The 19,234-nt window shown below is 42.7% G+C and overlaps 1 protein-coding gene across 6 annotated transcripts in view; it reads right to left on the bottom strand.

Moving 5' to 3' along the window:
- The window catches only part of LOC138750166 (tensin-3-like), a 480,425-nt gene extending 465,140 nt beyond the window's left edge, over positions 1-15,285 (bottom strand). For 2 of the 6 annotated variants that reach the window (XM_069912329.1, XM_069912327.1), the window contains exon 1: positions 14,994-15,285. In XM_069912329.1, the coding sequence (XP_069768430.1) occupies positions 14,994-15,173 (180 nt within the window). In that variant the 5' untranslated portion in view covers positions 15,174-15,285. The remainder of the gene's footprint in view (positions 1-14,993) is intronic. The other 4 variants (XM_069912319.1, XM_069912330.1, XM_069912339.1 and 1 more) reach the window with 3 other exon arrangements.
- Positions 15,286-19,234: the final 3,949 nt, after the last annotated feature.

Here is a 19,234-nt window from a genome sequence, read left to right as displayed (position 1 = left end):
AAGTTCTCACCAGCTTCAAAAGGGCATCAATCATCCCGGTGCCCAAGAAGAGTAGCGTAGGCTGCCTCAACGACGGCCGCCCAGTAGCATCAACTTCTACTGTGATGAAATGCTGCGAGAGGCTGGTCATGGCCAGAATTATCACATACCCAAGCAAAAATCTGGACCCCACTACAATTTGCCTATCATCACAATCGCTCCACAGCAGATACAATATCGCTGGCATTCTACTCAGCTCTGGATAACCTCGAAAATAGCAATTCACAGATACAGCTGCTATTCATCAACTACATCTCAGCCTTTGATACCATTATTCCCTCAGTGCTAGTCAAGAAGCTACAAACTCAAGGGCTCGGAACCCCACTCTTCAATTCAATCCTGGACTTTCTCATCAGAAGACCACATTCAGTACAAATTGGAAACAACGTCTCCTCCTCACTGATCATCAGCACAGACGCACCCCAAGGATGTGTGCTTAGCCCACTGCTCTACTCATTATATACCCATGACTGAGAGGCCAGGCACAATTCCACTGCTGTCTACAAGTTTACCAATGGCACCACATTAGTCTGCAGAATTACAAATGGCAATGAGGAAGCGTACAAGGATGGTGATAGATCAGCTCACTGAGTGATGTCACGTCAACAACCTTGCGCTCAACGTCAGTAAAACCAAAGAGATGATTGTGGACTTCAGGAGGAAGTCAGGGAACATGACCCAGTCCTCATTAAGGGCTCAGTAGTGAGATAGTCAAGAACTTCAAATTCCTGGGTGTCAACATCTCTGAGGATCTGACCTGGAGCCTCCACGTTGATGCAATCGCAAAGAAGGTTCGCCAGCGGCTATACTTTGTGAAGAGTCTGAGAAAGATCTGCATGTTACCTAAAACTCTCGTAAACCTCTACAGGTGTACCGTGGAAAGCATTCTGGCTGGTTGCATCACTGCCTGTCATGGAGGCACCAACTCTCAGGCCAAGAATGATCTCCAGAGAGATTTTAACTCAGCCTGCGATATCACAGGCACCAGATTTCATTCCACTGAGGACATCTACACAAGGCGGTGTCTTTAAAAAAAAAGCACCTTCTATCATCAAAGACCCCCACCATCCATGCCCTCTTCCTTCTGCTATCATTGCGGAAAAGTACAGGAACCTAAAGATTATCACTCAACGGCACAAGGACAGCTTCTTCCCCCACTGCCATCGGCTTCCTCAATAATCAATGAGCCAAAGACACTGCCTTAATTTTCGTGGATTTTTTAAAAATTAGTAATCTCATATAGTTATAATGTGAATCTTTGCACTACAATGCTGGTACAAAATACTGAATTTCATTACTTGTTCACGGCAATAAATTCTGATATTATTTACGACATAGTGTTTCAACCTATCCCAATGAACACAAATATCAAAAACAATCTACCTTTTCTATTTGCTGGTTTAATGTTTTTATCCATGACCTGCAACATCTCTCCAAAGGAACAAAAATAAATCCCATGCACAATGTCATTATAACCATCAATATGCTGTGTGACACTAACTTGAAAATATTGCTTGTTCAGTAAAATACAGGAACTACTGAAAAATTAATCAGACTGTTGAAATTCAAGGGGAATTTAAGGTGATCAATAAATGCTGACCTTTGCAGCAAGCCTATGTCTTGTGAATCAATAAAAGCTGAAGCCAAATTGTGGTCATTATTTGCCAATCTCCACAGATTCAGGCGGTTTCTCAAGTTCCAAGTCTTTACAATACTGCCACCTTGAGTTTCATGCAAGACTAAAGTTACAATTTAATTTCCTGAGAAAAGCTTCCTGATTATTGCCTCACTGCTGCATTCAACACATGGAAATAAACTCTCAAGGACATCTATCTTGTGGTTCAGATGTAATCAAATTTAATAGCAGAAGACAACTCACTCTTTGGACTTCTGAGTAGCAAACTCATACAACTGGACAACCAGGTTTTTGTGAGTATCTCCACTCAATTTCAATATGGGACTATTAATGATATCAGACACAAACTGCTACAACAGCTTAATTGCACTGCTTAACAATAGAAACCTAGGATTTGAAAAGAAGTGCATATCACACCAAAAATAAAAATCCTAACAAAGAATCACAAAAGAGGGTCATACATAGCAGTAAATAGACAATCCTATATTCATGCTAATGTAGTATCCCCAATTCCAAGATTATGGACAAGTATTTTATGCAGCACCTTGCAGAACTCCGAGATAGCAATACATAAATGCACTAAAGAAACTCAGCAAGTCGCACACCATCCATAGGAAACAAATGATTAGCAATGTTTCAGGCCTGAGTCTGTCATCAAGTAATGAGCCAGCAGGCTTTGCAACAACAAAAAAAAATGGTGGCGGGGGGGAGGGAGAAAGAGAGGTAAAAGGAGCAGAGGTGCACAGGTTAACTGGTAAGAGGTGGATATAGGAGAGAAGGTAGATGGGATAAAAGCTGAGAAGTGATAGGGAGAAGAGGGTGGTGCACCACTCCCACAGTCACATGTCTATCCAAGGCCTCATGCATTGTCAAACCAAGGTTACCCGCAAATTGTAGGAATACCTCACATCCCATTCATACCAGACAGCATTAGCATCAACCTCAAATTTCCATTAAACTCCTCCCCAGAATCTGTCCCCTGTCCTCCAGCTCCTCACTACCTTCCCTCTCTTTTCAAAGAGTTACCCCATCCTCCTATCACTTCTCGGTTTTATTTCTCTTCCACCCTCCCCCACCTTTATCCACCCAGGACTTCCTGTGCTCCTCTCTCTGCCCCTCTTCTTCCTCCAATTTCCTCACCTTTTTATTAAGGCGCCTGCCTGTCTTTTGCTCATACGTTGACGAAGGACTCAGGCCCAAAACCTTGTTTACCATTTACTTCCTATGGATGCTGCATTTCTCCAGCATGTTTGTGTATGAAACCTGACCCTAGCATCTGCAGTCTTTCTTGTTTAACTCCCTTCTGAAAATCCAAGTGCACATCATCCTGTTCCCCTCTATTCACAATGCTTGTTGTATCAAACAACTCCAATAAATTTGTCAAACAGGACTTTCCCTTCCTGAATCCATGCTGTGTCTACTTGAAGGTACCATTGCTAACCAGATGGCTCACTGTTCTTCTTTAATGATAGCTTCAAGCATTTTCCTGGCTCCAGGAGTTAAGCAAACTGGACTATAGTTACCTGCCATTTGTCTGAATACTTTTCTAAACTCACAACTAACATAAAACAAAAAAAATTACATAAATCCTTTGACATTGAAAATGTCTCTATAAAATGCCCTGATCAGTCCACTAACAAATTTTGACTATGTCAATGGAGACGACCATAATCACTGATAAAAAGTTGAAGGAAAGGGCATTCAGCTTCTCACGTCTGTACTGCCCTTTTTAACTCCATGCCTCTTTCCTGCACAATTCCCGTTCCTCTGGATTCCATGAATATCCAAAAATATATCAATGACTTTCGTGAATACATTGCGTTTCCACAGACCTCCAAGGTCAAGAATGCCAAAGTTTCAAAATCCGCAGAATTAAGAAAGTATCTCTCCTCTCAGTCCTGAATATACAAACCCCGATTAAGCACGTGAGACCTGCTTTACTACATCCTAGTCAAAGGAAAATCTTGAAACAATTTTGTACATTTTAGTGATACCACCATAATCAAAAACATCTGAATGCAAGGGAAGCAGGCAGAAATATTTAGCGACAGAATTCAAGATGATTAAAGAAAAAGCCACTCACACCAATGACAGACTATTAAATTTAGGAATGTTCAGGAGCTGAAAGGCATGTGCAGACATCTGGAAGTTTGCAAAGACTGTGGGAATTTAGAAATACAGCAAATCAAGGAGGGATTTTAAAACAAGGACAACTTCAAACCTGACGCTGAGCCGAAGAGGAGTAATGGGGCAAATGAAATATGAGACAGAAAAAAAAAACAGGAGCAACAATGGATGAGTTCACACTTATGCAGGTCAGGTTGGAGAGATGGGACAGGAGTGAGCTAGGACAGCCAGGCCCTGAAGCTAGTAAGTCATGCATTAGGGGTTCAAAATCAAACGAGATAAAATAGAAGCAGAGTCAGGCAAAGTGAAAAGCTGCAGTCTTAATGCACACTCATCAAGAAGTTAGCACTGGTGTCAAATAGAACTGCAAGTGGACAGGAAGAGGGTGGATGAGTGAATTGAATCCATCTAACATTCTCAATAAATGCTTAGACAAAATCTCTGCTCATACATTGCTGGGTGTGGGACAAGTCATCAAGAGAGATTATGGTTACCATTTTTGTTTGGGTTTACAGCTTGTTTCCTCGTTCTCTTTCTCTTGCAGCTTGATGTACATGTTTGTTATAAATCTTTTCATTATCATTGTGTCTGTAATCACATATTCAAAATTGCTTCTTTCTGGTAACCTCAGTCTGCTTCCCAATTTGTCCTTCAAGTAGGTTTTCAGTTGGTGGTATGCAAACATTGTACCGTGAGTTATACCATATTTGTCCTTCATTTGTTCAAAAGATAATAATTTATTTCCCGAAAAACAATTTTCTATTCTTTTGATCCCTTTTCTCTCCCATTCTCTAAAGGAAAGGTTATCTATTGTGAAAGGGATTAGTTGATTTTGCGTCAATATTAGTTTTGGTAGTTCATCATTTGTTTTATTCCTTTCTAAGTGAATCTAAACATAAAGATAAAGAATGAAACATGGGAAAAGCTATGCTCCGGAACTATGAGAAATACAATAAACACGAGGTTACACACGATACAATACAATTGGTTAAACAGGCTATACACCACGCCTCAGAAGTTAAATAAATGGGACCCAACAGTATCAGACAGATGTTTTCGCTGCAATAAGGAAACGGGAACAACAGTACGTGCAATTTGGGGCATGTGAGAAAGTGGAAAAGATTTGGGAAGATCTAAACCAGGTATTAAATAAAATCCAGAGATCTTTCTTCTAAGTAAGATAAGAAGTAAAGAACTTGGCCTCGATTTGGATGGAGCACAAAAAAAGATTTATTATGATAGCCTTAGCTGTAGCAAAAAAATGTATTACGTCAACCTGGAAATTAGAAGATAGCCTGAGAATACAGCAATGGTACATAGAAATGAATAAATGTATTCCATTGGAAAAAATAACATATAATTTAAGAAATAAATTTGGGAACAAATTTGGGAACCGTACATGGAACACAACAGAGAAGTCCTACCGCGGACCGCCACCACCTAAAATGACAGAAGGAGAAGAAGACGAAATGAACTGACCCAGTATGTAAAAGTAGATGACACAAATTTCTTGTTTATTTTCATTATGTGATGGCATTGTTTAATGGGTTTAATGTATCATAAATGTTGAACTTTGAGTGAGTGGGGAGGGGGTGGTGAAGGAGGGAGGGAAGGGAGAGGGAAAAAAGGGGAGAAAATGACTGTGTATATTCAAGAGGGAAATATTTGTGTGTGTTTTCGTCAGTATGGTTCATAGTGTGATAAATTTTTAAAAATTAAAAAAAGGTCATGGTGAGGCAGTTTAATAAACAAAAGTACTGAAGAAACTCAGCAGGTCACACAGCAGCCATAGAAAGCAGAGATAATAACCAATGTTTCGGGCATGAGCCCTTCATCAAGCTATGAGGAAAAAGCAGGAGGTAGGCACCTGAACAAAAAGGTAGTGGGAGAAGGGGTGGGAGAGGGCCACTGGCCAGCGGATAGGGATGGGAGAGGGCCACTGGCCAGCGGATAGGGATGGGAGAGGGCAGAGAAAAAAGGCAGAGATAAGTGGAGAATGTAGCTCTCTGAATGAAGAGGGAAGGGGTGGGAGCTGGATGAAAATGAAAAGAGGGATGGAGAGAGCGAAAGCTAACAGAAACTGGAGAAGTTGATATTAATGCCATCTGGTTGGAGTGTGCCCAACAGAATATTAGGTGTTGTTCCTCCAATTTGCAGGTAACTTCAGTTGAAATGGTTGGCCACTGGGAGGTCCCAGTTGATGCAGTGGATAGAGTGAATGTGCTCAACAAAACAATCTCCCAGTCTATTTCCAGTCTCTCCACTTTTGAGGAGGCCACAATGCAAGCACTGGTTCAGTGGATGAATCCTGCAGATTCACAAGTGTATTCTTACTTCACTTAGAAGGGCTATTTAGGGCCCCAAATGGTGGTGAAAATTGAGTTGTGGGTGCAAATGTGTCACTTCCTGTGGTCACAGGGGTAGGTACCAAGAGGGCAGTTATGGGAAGGGATGAGGGAGTCACGGTGGGAGCAAATCCTGCAGAAAGTGGAGAGTGGAAGATGTGTTTGATGGTGGGATGACTATATATGGCAGAAATTGGGAAGGATAATATGTTGGATTCAGAAGCTGGTGGGGTGGTAGGTGAAGACAAGGAGACTCCTGTCCTTGTTGCATCTAGGGGAGGGGATCAGGGAAGATATGCAGGAAATGGAGGAGAGGCAGGCAAGGGCTGAGTAGATGGTAGTAGAGAGGAGGCCATGTTTTTTGACGGAGGATATCTCAGATGTTCTGGAATGAAAAACCTAATCTTGTGAGCAGAAGCAATGGAAACAGGAATTGAGAGAAAGGAACAGAATCCTTTCAGGGGACAGGGTGTAAAGAGTTGTAGTTAAGGTAATCGTAGTAGTTGGTAGGTTTGGAGAAAATGTCTGTGGAGAATGTGTGTCCCATAATAGAAACTGAGCGATTGAGAAAGGTCAGAGTGTTACAAGAGATGAACCAAGTAATTTTGAAATCAGGGTGAAAGTTAGCTACGAAGTGCGTAAAAGTTGATGAGCTCATCATGAATGCAAGAGGCAGCACCAAAATAGCGGTTTATTTAACAGAGGAAGTGTGGAGGACCTTTGCCTGTGTAGGCTTGTAGCTTGGATTGCTCCACAGAGCAAACAAAAAGGCAGGAATACTGGGACCATGCAGGTACCCAATGGCTATTTAGAAAAAGTGGGTGAGTCAGTGATTGAGAGTGAGAACAAGTTTACCAGGCAGAATGCAACTAGTGGGATCTGTTGCTGAGAAAAGAAGGAAGGGCTCGGAGACCTTCGATATCGGTGATAATGGTCAATGGAAAAAAAACCTGCTATTTTAGTTGTGATGAAAATGAGAAGGGACCAAGAGCCTTTTGCCTCTCCAGAAGGAACTAATCATGGAGGAAAATAAGCCTCTGCAGGTGGCTCTTACTCATTTATCAGAATGTCACTGGATGGGTCATCATCCCTTCACATAAAATTTGGCAAACCATCTTCTGGAAATGCTGCAGCTTGTGTGGTGAAGTTACTCCCCTGGTGTTGTTGGGAAGGAAGATCAAGGGTTTGGAGGAAAGGAAGGCTATTTATTTGCAAGCCAGAATAGTATGCAGATTGGAGAGGAACCTGCAAGTAGTACTGAACTTGTGACCTGCTTCCCCTTATCCTTCCTGGGCAAATTGGGAATGGCAAATGAAATAACCTTTGTAAATAACTGCAGTGTATCTGATGGAGGGGACACATTACAGCCACTTTGCACTGATGGGAGAGGGAAAGAATGCTCTGAGTGGTGGTATGACAATCAATCAGGCTGGCTGCTTTGTCCCACCTGATTTTGAATTTCCATTATACTGATGAAGCAGCACTCAAGTAGGGTGGTCGGGGGAGGGGAGGTAGTACACTTTCACACTCCCGAATTGAGCTTCATTGATGGAGTGAAAGCCTTGGGATGCAGTCACTCATGACAGGTTAAAATCCTCTCTGATTTAAATGATTTGTCACATGGAGGTTCTGAACAATAATTATCCCCTGTCCCCAGGATATGGATGGTAGGGGATTCTCCCTCCCTCCCTCCCTCCCCCCCCTCCCCCCCCTCCCCCTCTCTCCCTCCCCCCTCTCTCCCTCCCCCCCTCTCTCCCTCCCCCCCTCCCCCCTCCCCTCTCTCCCTCCCCCCCTCCCCCCTCCCCTCCCTCCCCCCCCCCTCCCTCCCCCCCTCCCCCCCTCCCTCCCCCCCCCTCCCTCCCCCCCCCCCCTCCCTCCCCCCCCCCTCCCTCCCCCCCCCCTCCCTCCCCCCCCCTCCCTCCCTCCCCCCTCCCTCCCTCCCCCCTCCCTCCCTCCCCCCTCCCTCCCTCCCCCCTCTCTCCCTCCCCCCTCTCTCCCTCCCCCCTCTCTCCCTCCCCCCTCTCTCCCTCCCCCCTCTCTCCCTCCCCCCTCTCTCCCTCCTCCCTCTCTCCCTCCTCCCTCTCTCCCTCCCCCCTCTCTCCCCCCCCCTCTCTCCCTCCCCCCTCTCTCCCTCCCCCCTCTCTCCCTCCCCCCTCTCTCCCTCCCCCCTCTCTCCCTCCCCCCTCTCTCCCTCCCCCCTCTCTCCCTCCCCCCTCTCTCCCTCCTCCCTCTCTCCCTCCCCCCTCTCTCCCTCCCCCCTCTCTCCCTCCCCCCTCTCTCCCTCCCCCCTCTCTCCCTCCCCCCTCTCTCCCTCCCTCCTCTCTCCCTCCCTCCTCTCTCCCTCCCCCCTCTCTCCCTCCCCCCTCTCTCCCTCCCCCCTCTCTCCCTCCCCCTTGACATCAGCAACACAGGAATTCAGCCCCTTGCTCCCTCAGTGAATCGAAGCCATGATTTGGTCTTGACTCAAATGGCCCTGTCAAAACGCAAACTGTGCATCTATTATTTGATGGATTGCTCATGAGATCACTTTTCTGATAATTACAATGCAAGTTATTGGGAGTAATTAGCAAGACTAAATTTGTCCTGCTTTTAAAACATACCCGACAATTTTCCCACAATGATGGGAAGAGCCAGAGTTGTATTTGTAGTAGAATAGATTAGTTTGAGATTAGGCTGCTTCAGAAATTTGGTCTACAGCAGCACAGCTGGGACATTGCCTGGTTCCACATCCTTTGCTGCATCCAGTGAGCTCAGCTGTTTCTTGATGCCAGTTGAAGTGAATCAAATCATTTCTAGACTGAGCTTCAGTAAAAGTGTAAATCAAGATCAGACTATTTGGACAGCACTTCTGGCTAAACCTGCTTGCAAATCCTTCAGCATTGTCCCATGCTGGGTCCTGACATTATTGATGATTGGTATATTCTTAAAAGTCTCTTCAAATTTACTGTTAAACCATTCACCACCACTTGAGAATAAATGTGAAATGACAAGAGATTTTACTTGACCAGCTGAGAGTGAATCACTTACAGTACTTTACCCGTTGCATGCCAGTTTTTTCTTTCAACCCATGTGATCCTTCACTTGGCCACACCTCATTTTTAAGTGCGACTCCCGGCTACCATTCCTCCACCTAGTACTGGGATCAATTTTGGAAGGGTGCCCACTGGTCAGTGCAGACATGGAGGGCTCAATAGCCCATGTCCATGCTGTGTGAATCCATGATGTCATTAAACCTAGATCGATCCCTTCATTCAACAGCAAGGATGGCGAGGAATACACTGGGCCAAGAGATACAGATTGTGAGAGCGTGCCTTTCTATTGGGTGTGCAACAGAGAGCAAAAGGGTATGTTCTTGGCATGAAAACTAGATTTTGTGTTCACAGGACAGTGCGCTGGTTACTGCTACAGACACAAGTATGGATATGTGCAGGTAGATTTGGGAAGATGAGTCTAGATAGGTTCATCGTTGTGTTGGTTCACTCATAACCCACAGCAGACCCAATCTGATAGCTAGCTCTCTCCAAAAATGGCCAGCTTGGTCAGCAGTGGCACTCCAGAGGCAGGCAAAGTGATGAATATTAATCTGTCCCACCCGGCACACACTGTGCCTTTACTACTTCCAGCTGTTCTTCAACAGAGGAAAACTATCGTGAGTGGGAGTCCTGAAATCTGCTTGCTCTTGGCTGACACAGCCCTCTGATTGTAATATGTCTAACACAGATGTCAAAGTTTCCAACTTTAAGTCACATCAGTGCACTCACAAATATCCAAGGACATTTTTTTTTCCCCCAAATGTATGTGAAGGAAACATCAAAATATCTACCACACTTCTCAGAGACCTGGCCAAAACCAATTTGAAATATTTTAATCTCAAAAGCTCCATGTTACATTGGTGGTCCAAATAATCTTTTTGGGCAAGAGAAGCAAGTAATGTATTTTCTGCTTTCTGGAAATGTAATGGAACATATATCCTACCTCAATTAGATATGACAGACCAAAATTTCATTCCCACGAACCAGTGGAGCTTTAAAAACAGACAGCTGTGCATTACTTATCAACACACAGCAGGTGTTGAAATCTCCCTGCACTTGAGAATATTTAGTGCTGCTGAGTAACTAAAAGAATCCTGAGAAAACAAATTGAACAGTCTGACAAATCTGCCATGCAAAATAAAGTCTTAATTACTAGCAAGAATCCACTTATCATTTTCTTTGATAACCAAATCATAAATCCAAGATACAAAATACACAAATGATATGGTATGTGGTTATTTTGAATTGTAAACATCCTGTTAACCAATTTATTATAAATTTATTACAGAAATGTGTTAAACATAGAACTACAACATGCAATTCAAATGAATGCTGTATTAATTCTACAGATGATGGGAACATTTATGACTCATTGACAGCTGCCAATTTGTAAGCCCGATGGCATTCCTTATTAGTGCAATTTGTGTCATATATATCTATTCATAATTATGAGAGGGTATAATCTAATACAATTTCACCTGCAGAACAATTATAGGACTTCTGTCAGTGGTATTCTAATACAAATCACCATGGCAGTTACTTAAAACTTGGCCATACAGATCTGTAAACTTTTATTTTTTCTGCCAACACAACACAGTACATTAAGAATTTTAAACATCAATTAAATGTGCACAGATTCAACTCTAAACCATACATATTTGATGACAGGAGTAAAACAATTACAAGTAATCCCTGACTTATGACCGTAATGGGGACCGAAGTACTGATTGTAACTCTCGTTGGTCATAAATAGGATTCGCTCTGCCGTGCATGCCCAAGGTCATGCAACATTCAACAAATGAACCTTTAATGGGGACCTCAGGCTGCCACGGGGAATGGGGACCACTGTATACATTACTTTTAATACAAAATATGTACTTAAAGATTTTTTTTTAAATATTTTGGTTGTTTGTGCAGGTGGACATAACTCGTGCAAGTTGAAAGTCGAGGACTACCTGTAAACAATCGTTTCAGCAAAATTTGTAATGAAAGAATTCCAGAGAAAAGAAAGTGGACTTCTGAGTGCACAGAGAAATTGCAGTGACATCTACAGTGCAAAATGGACAACTTTCACCAGCTTCAGCTAAAGTTCTCCGTGGTAAACATTAAAAGCCAAATAAAGATGGCAGTGTGAAGAGATTTATCAACAATAATGATGGCAAGTATTTGATTGGAAACTGAGGTGATACACAAGGTAGATTAAACTACAACCCATAACTGTCTAGTACACCAATAATGATGCCCTAATACTTTTACCATCACATTTTTGATGTATTTTTTACTAAGAACAAAGTGCATAATTAAAAATTAAATAAGGTAGAACAATTATACAATATTTCTTCACTCAAGAACCAATGGCTTTACCTATATCACAGAAAAGTTAGTTGACACATGATGTGTATTCAAAACAAGCAATTTTGATCATAATTATTATTGAGTGCAATAATATGGGATAACAGACATTGTAAAAAGATGGCGAAATGATTTTGAACCAGACCATTTATGCTCTTAGAAACAAGAGGGGCTGAATGTATGATCTCAATGACATTTATTAACACTGGGATGTGCATTGCCACTGAAGCTTTAAGAACAAATGGGAATTGTGAATAAAAAGGTTATTTACACAAAAGTTTCTGTCAGAACATCAGCTACCATATCTTCGATTGTAAATATTAGTTGTTATTCCAAAATGTGATGCACATTTACAATTTGAACATTGCTTTTGGACTCCACTGTTATCACTTGATTTTTCCATCTCTATCACTGGATTTGGATACGCTTTTCCTTTTTCTAAAAGAACTCCACTTCAATATTCAAATTCAGACTGTGCAATTCTCAACAAGAGACAGTATTTACCAAATATCAGCAGTCTGCAATTAACATGTCCTTACCACTTCAATATACCAATTTTTACAGGTGCATCTGCTCAAATTTCTAAATGATTTGAATTGCTCAGGTAAAATTGCAACAGAAATATTACATGGCTAAAGTGTGATCTGTGACAGATTATGATGTGTTTGTATTGTATATAGATATGATTTTGGGAGATAAATTGGGGCAGGTTTTTTTTAAGTGTAGGTCACATACAAAAACTTTAAAACAGTTCTTAAGATCTCGAGATCTGCTCATGCTGGACAGGCCAGCTCCAAGAGCCTTTGCAAAAGCTTTGGAGAGTGCCCAATAGACTTCACTAATGGATTGTTGTTTTACAAAAAGGCAACTAATGAAAAAAACGTCACAGCCGCAAGGCTGCCTGGAGTGGAATTTGCTGTTCTAAGAGGGTCATGTGGTTTTGCAAGCAGAAAGAGCAAAACAGGGTTTCTCTCTAAGAGAGAGAATTGAGTTCTGCAGTTTTCAGTCAGCAGCAGCTGGGACTGGAACATGGGAAGCTTGTGGAAAACCCCATTTGGAAGACGGGTTGTGAGTGCTTAGTTCAGTCTGGTCAAAGCCCTTGTGTTTCATGCAAGAGGAGAGGACTGGCTGTCTTGTGTTTCACATGAAATAAGAGAAACAAAAAGGAACTCTGTGGTGACCTGAAAGAAAGAGGTTATCATCTGGAGAACCCGAAGGGGGAAAGTTTCTTTGGCAAGACACTGAAGTGGCTGATAGAAAAGGAATCAATTGTGGGTGTCCAGCAAACAACAAATCTCTCTCTGAAAACCGACAAGAACCTTCCTGAGCAGTAAACGTTTACCTTTCTTGCACCAAAGCCTGGTGAACTTTATAAATGTTAAATGCTATGCACAGTATAAGAATTGCCTTCAACCAGTAAACTTGGAGGAATGAGAAATGAGATTGGACTGTGAATCAAACAACTTTTCTGAACTTGCATACACATTACATACGTGTGCGCTTGAAATTAGAAGGGGGTTGTTAGGTGAGTTAATAGTGAAAATTTAAAGTGTGATTCTATTTTCATGTTTAAAGATAATTAAAACAACTTTTGTTTAAGTAACCATTTGTCTTGGTGAATATCTACTGCTGCTGGGTTTTGGGGTCCTCTGGGCTCGTAACAAATCAACACACAAGAACAATATTTTCATTTCTATGAATGGCCTCATTATCTGCTGACTTAATAAGTAGATTCTGTGACCTTAAAATGAGTTTTCATTCTGAGTCAAATAAAATGTTGTGCACTGAATTATACAGCACTGTTGCCCGATAAATCTGTGCATTATCTGAGCATTCCAGGCTGCACGAGTACATTCTGAGGGTGCATTGAGGCTTGGCACAGACCACGATGTAGAATCCTTCCTTTGATGGGTATTGAGGGGCTGAAACCAAGAGGAATCTTTTCAAGTGGAGGGGGGGAGGAGTAAAGACAAGGTGCCACACTGGTGTCAATAGAAATGATTGTTATGGAAATGTTTGGATGGAAGGTGGGAAGTGACTTTGAATGGTTTTTTGGTTAAAAAAATCTATTTAATCTAGAACAATATTACAAAAAATACACGGTCTTAATTTGACCAAAAAAATTATACCTATTTGTTCCTGCTGATTTGATAACATTTGCTCTCTCCAATTGAGCTGTAAATCTACAATTATTTAAAATGCTGAGAAATTATATGCACGGTTTCACATATGAAGGGCTCTGAATTATAGCTATAGATTAGATAAAGGCAAAAATAAATTGCTCTGTGAGACACGGGTGAACAAACTGAAAGATGATCAGGAACTCATGAAGTCACACTATCCAAGAAATGCAAATTCACCAAGATGCTATCAAGATTATGTGGCCTAAATTAAAAATTAAGAACGGAGAATCTTCAAATCTGAAAATAATTAATTTATATATTATAATAATGATTAGGTTACATCATAATAATTAATTAATTACGTTTCACAAGATTTGAAAGAAATGGGATTCTTACAAATTTATTCACAAAAATGTAAGACAAGGGGGACATCATCTGTATTAAAGTTGCCTATATAAAAAAAAACCAAAATCTATTCGAGCTCTTCCAATAATCAATTTCAAATTGACCACCACTACATAGCAATGAGTTGGAAGGATTGTTCCTGTTGGTTCTGCAGAGAACAACAACTAGTCCTTAAATGATTGCTTCAACTCGTCCCCAGCAAAATGGTCAAAGATCTGTCTTAAAAGGATATACAAGTCAAACACATCTTCCATGTAAACACCTGTTTTGTTTTCAACCACCTGTGAGTAATTGCCCTAAGGACATCTGTGCTGCACCTCTCAAAGAGGAGACACAGAACACACGAAGGGTGCCAATGAACAACTAGAAATTTGAATCGAGTTCCCACTCTGGCAGTGTGTCATCCTGAGATATCATCCACAAGATCTTTACCTCCAATTTACCTATCTCTAATCAACCAAGATGCAAATGGGTTAGGGGAGGAAGGAGTGGAAAGCACGTTTTGATGTTCCTTTGATTTTCTCCATGAATACTCACAAGAGTGAAATTAATCTTCAATTCCTGGAGACAGTCTTACTTGGATAGAAGCCATAATAGGAGGCGTGCTCGTTGCCAAATCAATTTCGAGGCCTTAAAGTGCCCCACAATGTTTCACACTGCCAAGCTGAGTATTTGGAGGGGTTCTTTTTTAAATTGGCCATTAACTCTCCATGAAGCGACTGAAAGCCCTGCTACTCCGCTGTAAAGCGTGCATTGCTAAAAGAAACCCTCAGTGTATCTCAACAGGCGGGAAGTGGTCATTTATTCTTGATAATATCTGCGGTGTTTCAACTGAGAACCCCAGAAATCACAGCAACCGCGCCTTTTCGTTTGTTTTGCGAAGAAGGGACGCTGTGAGCCATCTCTCCAGTAAGACCGTAAAACAAATACTCACCGCAATGATTGAAGGCAGTTCTGCTAGGAGCTCGGGTAAAGTTTCTTGCTCCAGGCTGCTCCTGGGGTGAAACTGGTGGAAGAGTTTGCAGTGCAAATGCCGTTCCTCCAAAGTGTGAAAAAGCAGCGAGCAAGTGGGGCAGGCGAAGCGCCGACTGCCCGAGGGAGGGGACTCCTCCATTGCTCGGTGCTCCCGGCCGGGATCGCAGAGGCGGCTCCTAGCCACCGGCCACCAAATACCCCGCAACCTCAGCCAGAACCAGTCGCCGGGCGGCCACCCTTGGGCTCATTTGCACGGCAACGAGGCGGCCCTTCTCTCCTCCTTCTCTGCCGTCTGGTCAATTCCTGCGGTGGGCTGAAGATGTTAAATGGAGCACTCGAGTGCTGGCCCACACACACACACACACAATACCCTTGGAGCAACCCTGCGGGGAACGACGCAAACCGCGGGCAAACAGGAAATCAGAGAAGCCAAGGGGGAGGGGGGTTCTGGCTTCACATTGACTGTCAGCGCAGCAACTTGCCCCCTCTTTCTCGGGCCACTTGCGGCCACGGCAGGTGGATGGAACAGGTTGCAGTGCAGAAGTTTGCGTGTGTCTCCTGCAGCCTATTGTCTCTTTCGGAGAGTGAGTGCACCCTTTATGCATTACTTTTTATCCCCAAGGGCCAAATGCAATAATCGAGGCTAAGAATGAAAGATAGCGTTGGATTAAATGAGGGATATCACAGCAAAAATGTGTGTGTGTGGGGGGGGGGGGGGGTGTTAGACTTACAAAACACCTCCTGAGAATCAGCGAACACCCCAAAGTGCCTCACCGTGATAGTACAGCTCAAACACAACAGCATGATCTGCCACAAGTAACAACGTGATTATCATCAAATGGTCTGTATTTTGAAACTTTGGAGGGATAAATTGAAATGGTACTGTCAACTCACTGAAGGGCTTTGGAGGCCAGAGACTGCATATGCTGGAATCTGAAGTAAAACAACAAAAAAAGCTGCTAGAAGAACTCCACGAGTCGGCCATTGAATTGTTCATTGACATATGGACCAAAAACTGTCTGCACCCAGGCAGGTCCACGTCAACATAGAACACCAGGTAGTGCCAGAATATAAAAGTGGGGTTGGCAACATCTGCAGAAGCAAATGGTTGAGATCTTGCATCAGGGATGGCTGAGAATGAAGAGAGGGGCGAGGCAGGAGTTGGCAAGCGATAGGTGGATTTAACTGATACGGAAAGGACTGATAGCTGATAAGGGGAGACGACAAAGATGATAGGTTAATTTCGACTGCAATTAAAGGTTCCATAAATACTACATTTAGTAACAGACAACATAGCATAAGGCAAGCGAGGAACGAACTCGCACCCCCTGGTTTACAGGGCCAGTGTTCAAACCACAGTTATGAGAGTATCAGAGCCTCATCACCTCCAAATGCTGCAGTAATCTCTCAGCTTTGCACGTGAGTGTCAACCTAGAATTTGCTCAGAGTCCTTGGCATGAAATTTGAGCTCGTGGCTATCTTGACAACACAACTTGCCAGTGATTGGATTGCATCCATATGAATCAAAATGATTCATTAAGGCATGATAACATTAACTGAGAGGTGCACTTCAGCAAACTTTACCTCGACTGGGTTGTTAATTTGCTTTAAAATTACATTATAAGCATAATTAGTGAATGTAGTGGACTGCAGCTGTAAAATGTGGTCTGATTTAACTCCAAGGTTGTGTTCTTTCTCCTCATCAGTGCTTGGGACATACTGCTAAATGACTTTGTAATGGGAATGGATTTCCTCCCAAGTGTAGAGAAGTAGCAGGCAAGCAGGACGTCTGGTTTCTCTCTTCACCCCAAAAAGGGGCAGGATGGTAGACTAATTCAGATCAGATGTTACTTATTGACATGTAACAAAACTAAAATGTAATCTTACACTCAATTGCCTTTCACCTGCATAAGGCAGACAAAAATTAGCATTGCCTGGTGCAGAGAAAGAGAAGCAAAAGTGAGTCCCTCCAGAATATTGGGTGTCTGTGGATTCACCTGCAATGCTCCTGCAGCATCTGCAGGTGTACAAGACTCCAATTCAGTTCAAATAATTGGCAACCCAAGCCCCAATCCAAACCAATAGGATGAGAAAGCCTTCAGTGCCCTTCAGGAGCCCTCCTTGCCCTCTCCATCCTCTCAAATCTTTGCTCTGGGGCATCAGTCCTTTGGCCTGTGTGGGTTCCTTGCCCACAAGTCACCAACAGTCCACCACCTGAGTGGTTCCTTCAGCCACCGATCCACCACCAGGGGCGCCATCCTTGGGGTCATCTCCTCAGCCTCACCTTTTCAACGGGGGCCCTCTAATAGGTTTACTATTATAATTGCCTTAACTCAAGAGCTTCTTGACCATTGCCAATGAGGAGTCAGTGCGAGGGGTGGCAAAGAATGATGGTAATAAGCAGAATTACAATCCAAGGGTCATCAAACAGAAAATTTAATTGTAAGACAAAACTGATAGATAAAATGGACCAACAGGGGTAAATAGAAGTAGATGATAGAAGTGAATAAAGAAATGGTAGGGACATTAAACAATTACTTTGTTTGAGAGACACAAAAAATGCACACGCTTGAGTCAACAAAAATAATCTGACTGAAGGGACTCAGTTGATCAGGCAGAAGCCATGGAGATAAATGGCCAGTCATTGTTTTTTGACATGAAATGTGATGGAGAAATAGCAAGCATAGAGGGGGAGGGCCACGGGACAAGGCACTGGACAAATGCAGATTTAAGTTCAAATTTATTATCATCTAACTGTACCGGTAAAACCCTCTGAAACAGCGTTTCTCCGCTCAATGAGTAGACACGTACACACAATACACACTACAAAATAATCATATATACACAAAGATATCATTTAAAATGAATATATTTAAATATTTTGGGATCCTTTCCTCAGCTAAAGGACTCTGCTCATCCATCCCACAACTTGCAGAAAGAAGCTATTTCCAATGTCACTGGAAGGTGCAATTTGATGTGGTCCATTACCAATCACTTAAAGCACTTCACGATTGCAGAGGTTAGTGCCACTAGGCAGTAGTCATTTAGTCGAGTTACCATTGTTCTCTTGGGCACCAGGATGTTGGTGGCTGCCTTGAATCCTGTGGTAACAGCAGATGCTGCAGTGAGATGTTGACAAAGTCCATTAGGTTATCCGTCAAATGGGCTGAATAGTCCTTGAACACCCAGCTAGATATGTTATCTGGTTCTTTTGCTTTGCATGGGTACACCCTAGTAGGATCCTCTTCACCTCAGCTGCAGCTATGCACGGCGCCTGTTCTTCAGGGGGAGGGAAGGCATTTTTTTGTTGACGCCCTGTTTTTCTCTTTGGACCACGTGGAGAATCTATTCAACCTGTCTGGAATGGAGGGATCATTGTCACGGACATACAGGATTGACGTAGTCAGTACGCTTTGACTATCCTGCCAGACATGTTTTGATTATGTTTGATTTTGAATACAAATAACAATTACGTACTTTCTTTAAAACTGTATCTTCCTCAAGTTCCTTATGTTTTGATGTTAAATACAAAATAAAAATGTATAATTAATTTTAAATTATTGGGTCTGTCTCGTGCATGTGTGCACATTAATTTCCTTGTGCGCTGGTTACAAAACATGTGCACGCGCACAGCTTTGATGGAACGGTGGTCGTGGCGCCTTTTTTATGTGCTCGCTCCCCCCAACGTTAAAACCCGGGTATGCCTTTGACAGGAGGGAGGAGATTGAGTGAAAAGTGAATGCTGGAATAGGCTCAGAAAATGAGAACAGGTCAACAACAGATGGAAACAGTAGAAGTGGATTGGCTGAGGGTTACCTGGAATTGGAAAATTCAATGATTGTACCATTGTTGTAGGCTAACCAGACAGAATATGATATGCTGTGTTTAGCCTCAGCCTGTTAATGGATTAAGACGAAGACAGACACATCCATCACGCAATGGAGAGAGAAATTTAAATGATTGGCAGCCAGTAATTCCATCTGGCATGTGAGGCAGCATGGTTAGCATTGGGGTGAATGCAATGCTTTTACAGCACCAACAATTTGGACTGGGGTTTGAGTTCCCCGCTGTCTGTCGGGAGTAGGTACATTCTCCCCATTTCTGAGTGGGTTTTCTCTGGGTGCTCCAATTTCCTCCCATTCAGAAGCATACTGAGGTTGTAGGTCAATTGGGCGTAAATGGGCGGCAAGGGCTCAAGGG

This window comes from Narcine bancroftii, chromosome 1, assembly GCF_036971445.1.
Source record: "Narcine bancroftii isolate sNarBan1 chromosome 1, sNarBan1.hap1, whole genome shotgun sequence".
NCBI lineage: Eukaryota > Metazoa > Chordata > Chondrichthyes > Torpediniformes > Narcinidae > Narcine > Narcine bancroftii.
The sequence above is the reverse complement of the archived record's forward strand: the minus strand, read 5'-3'. Positions and strand labels throughout refer to the sequence as shown.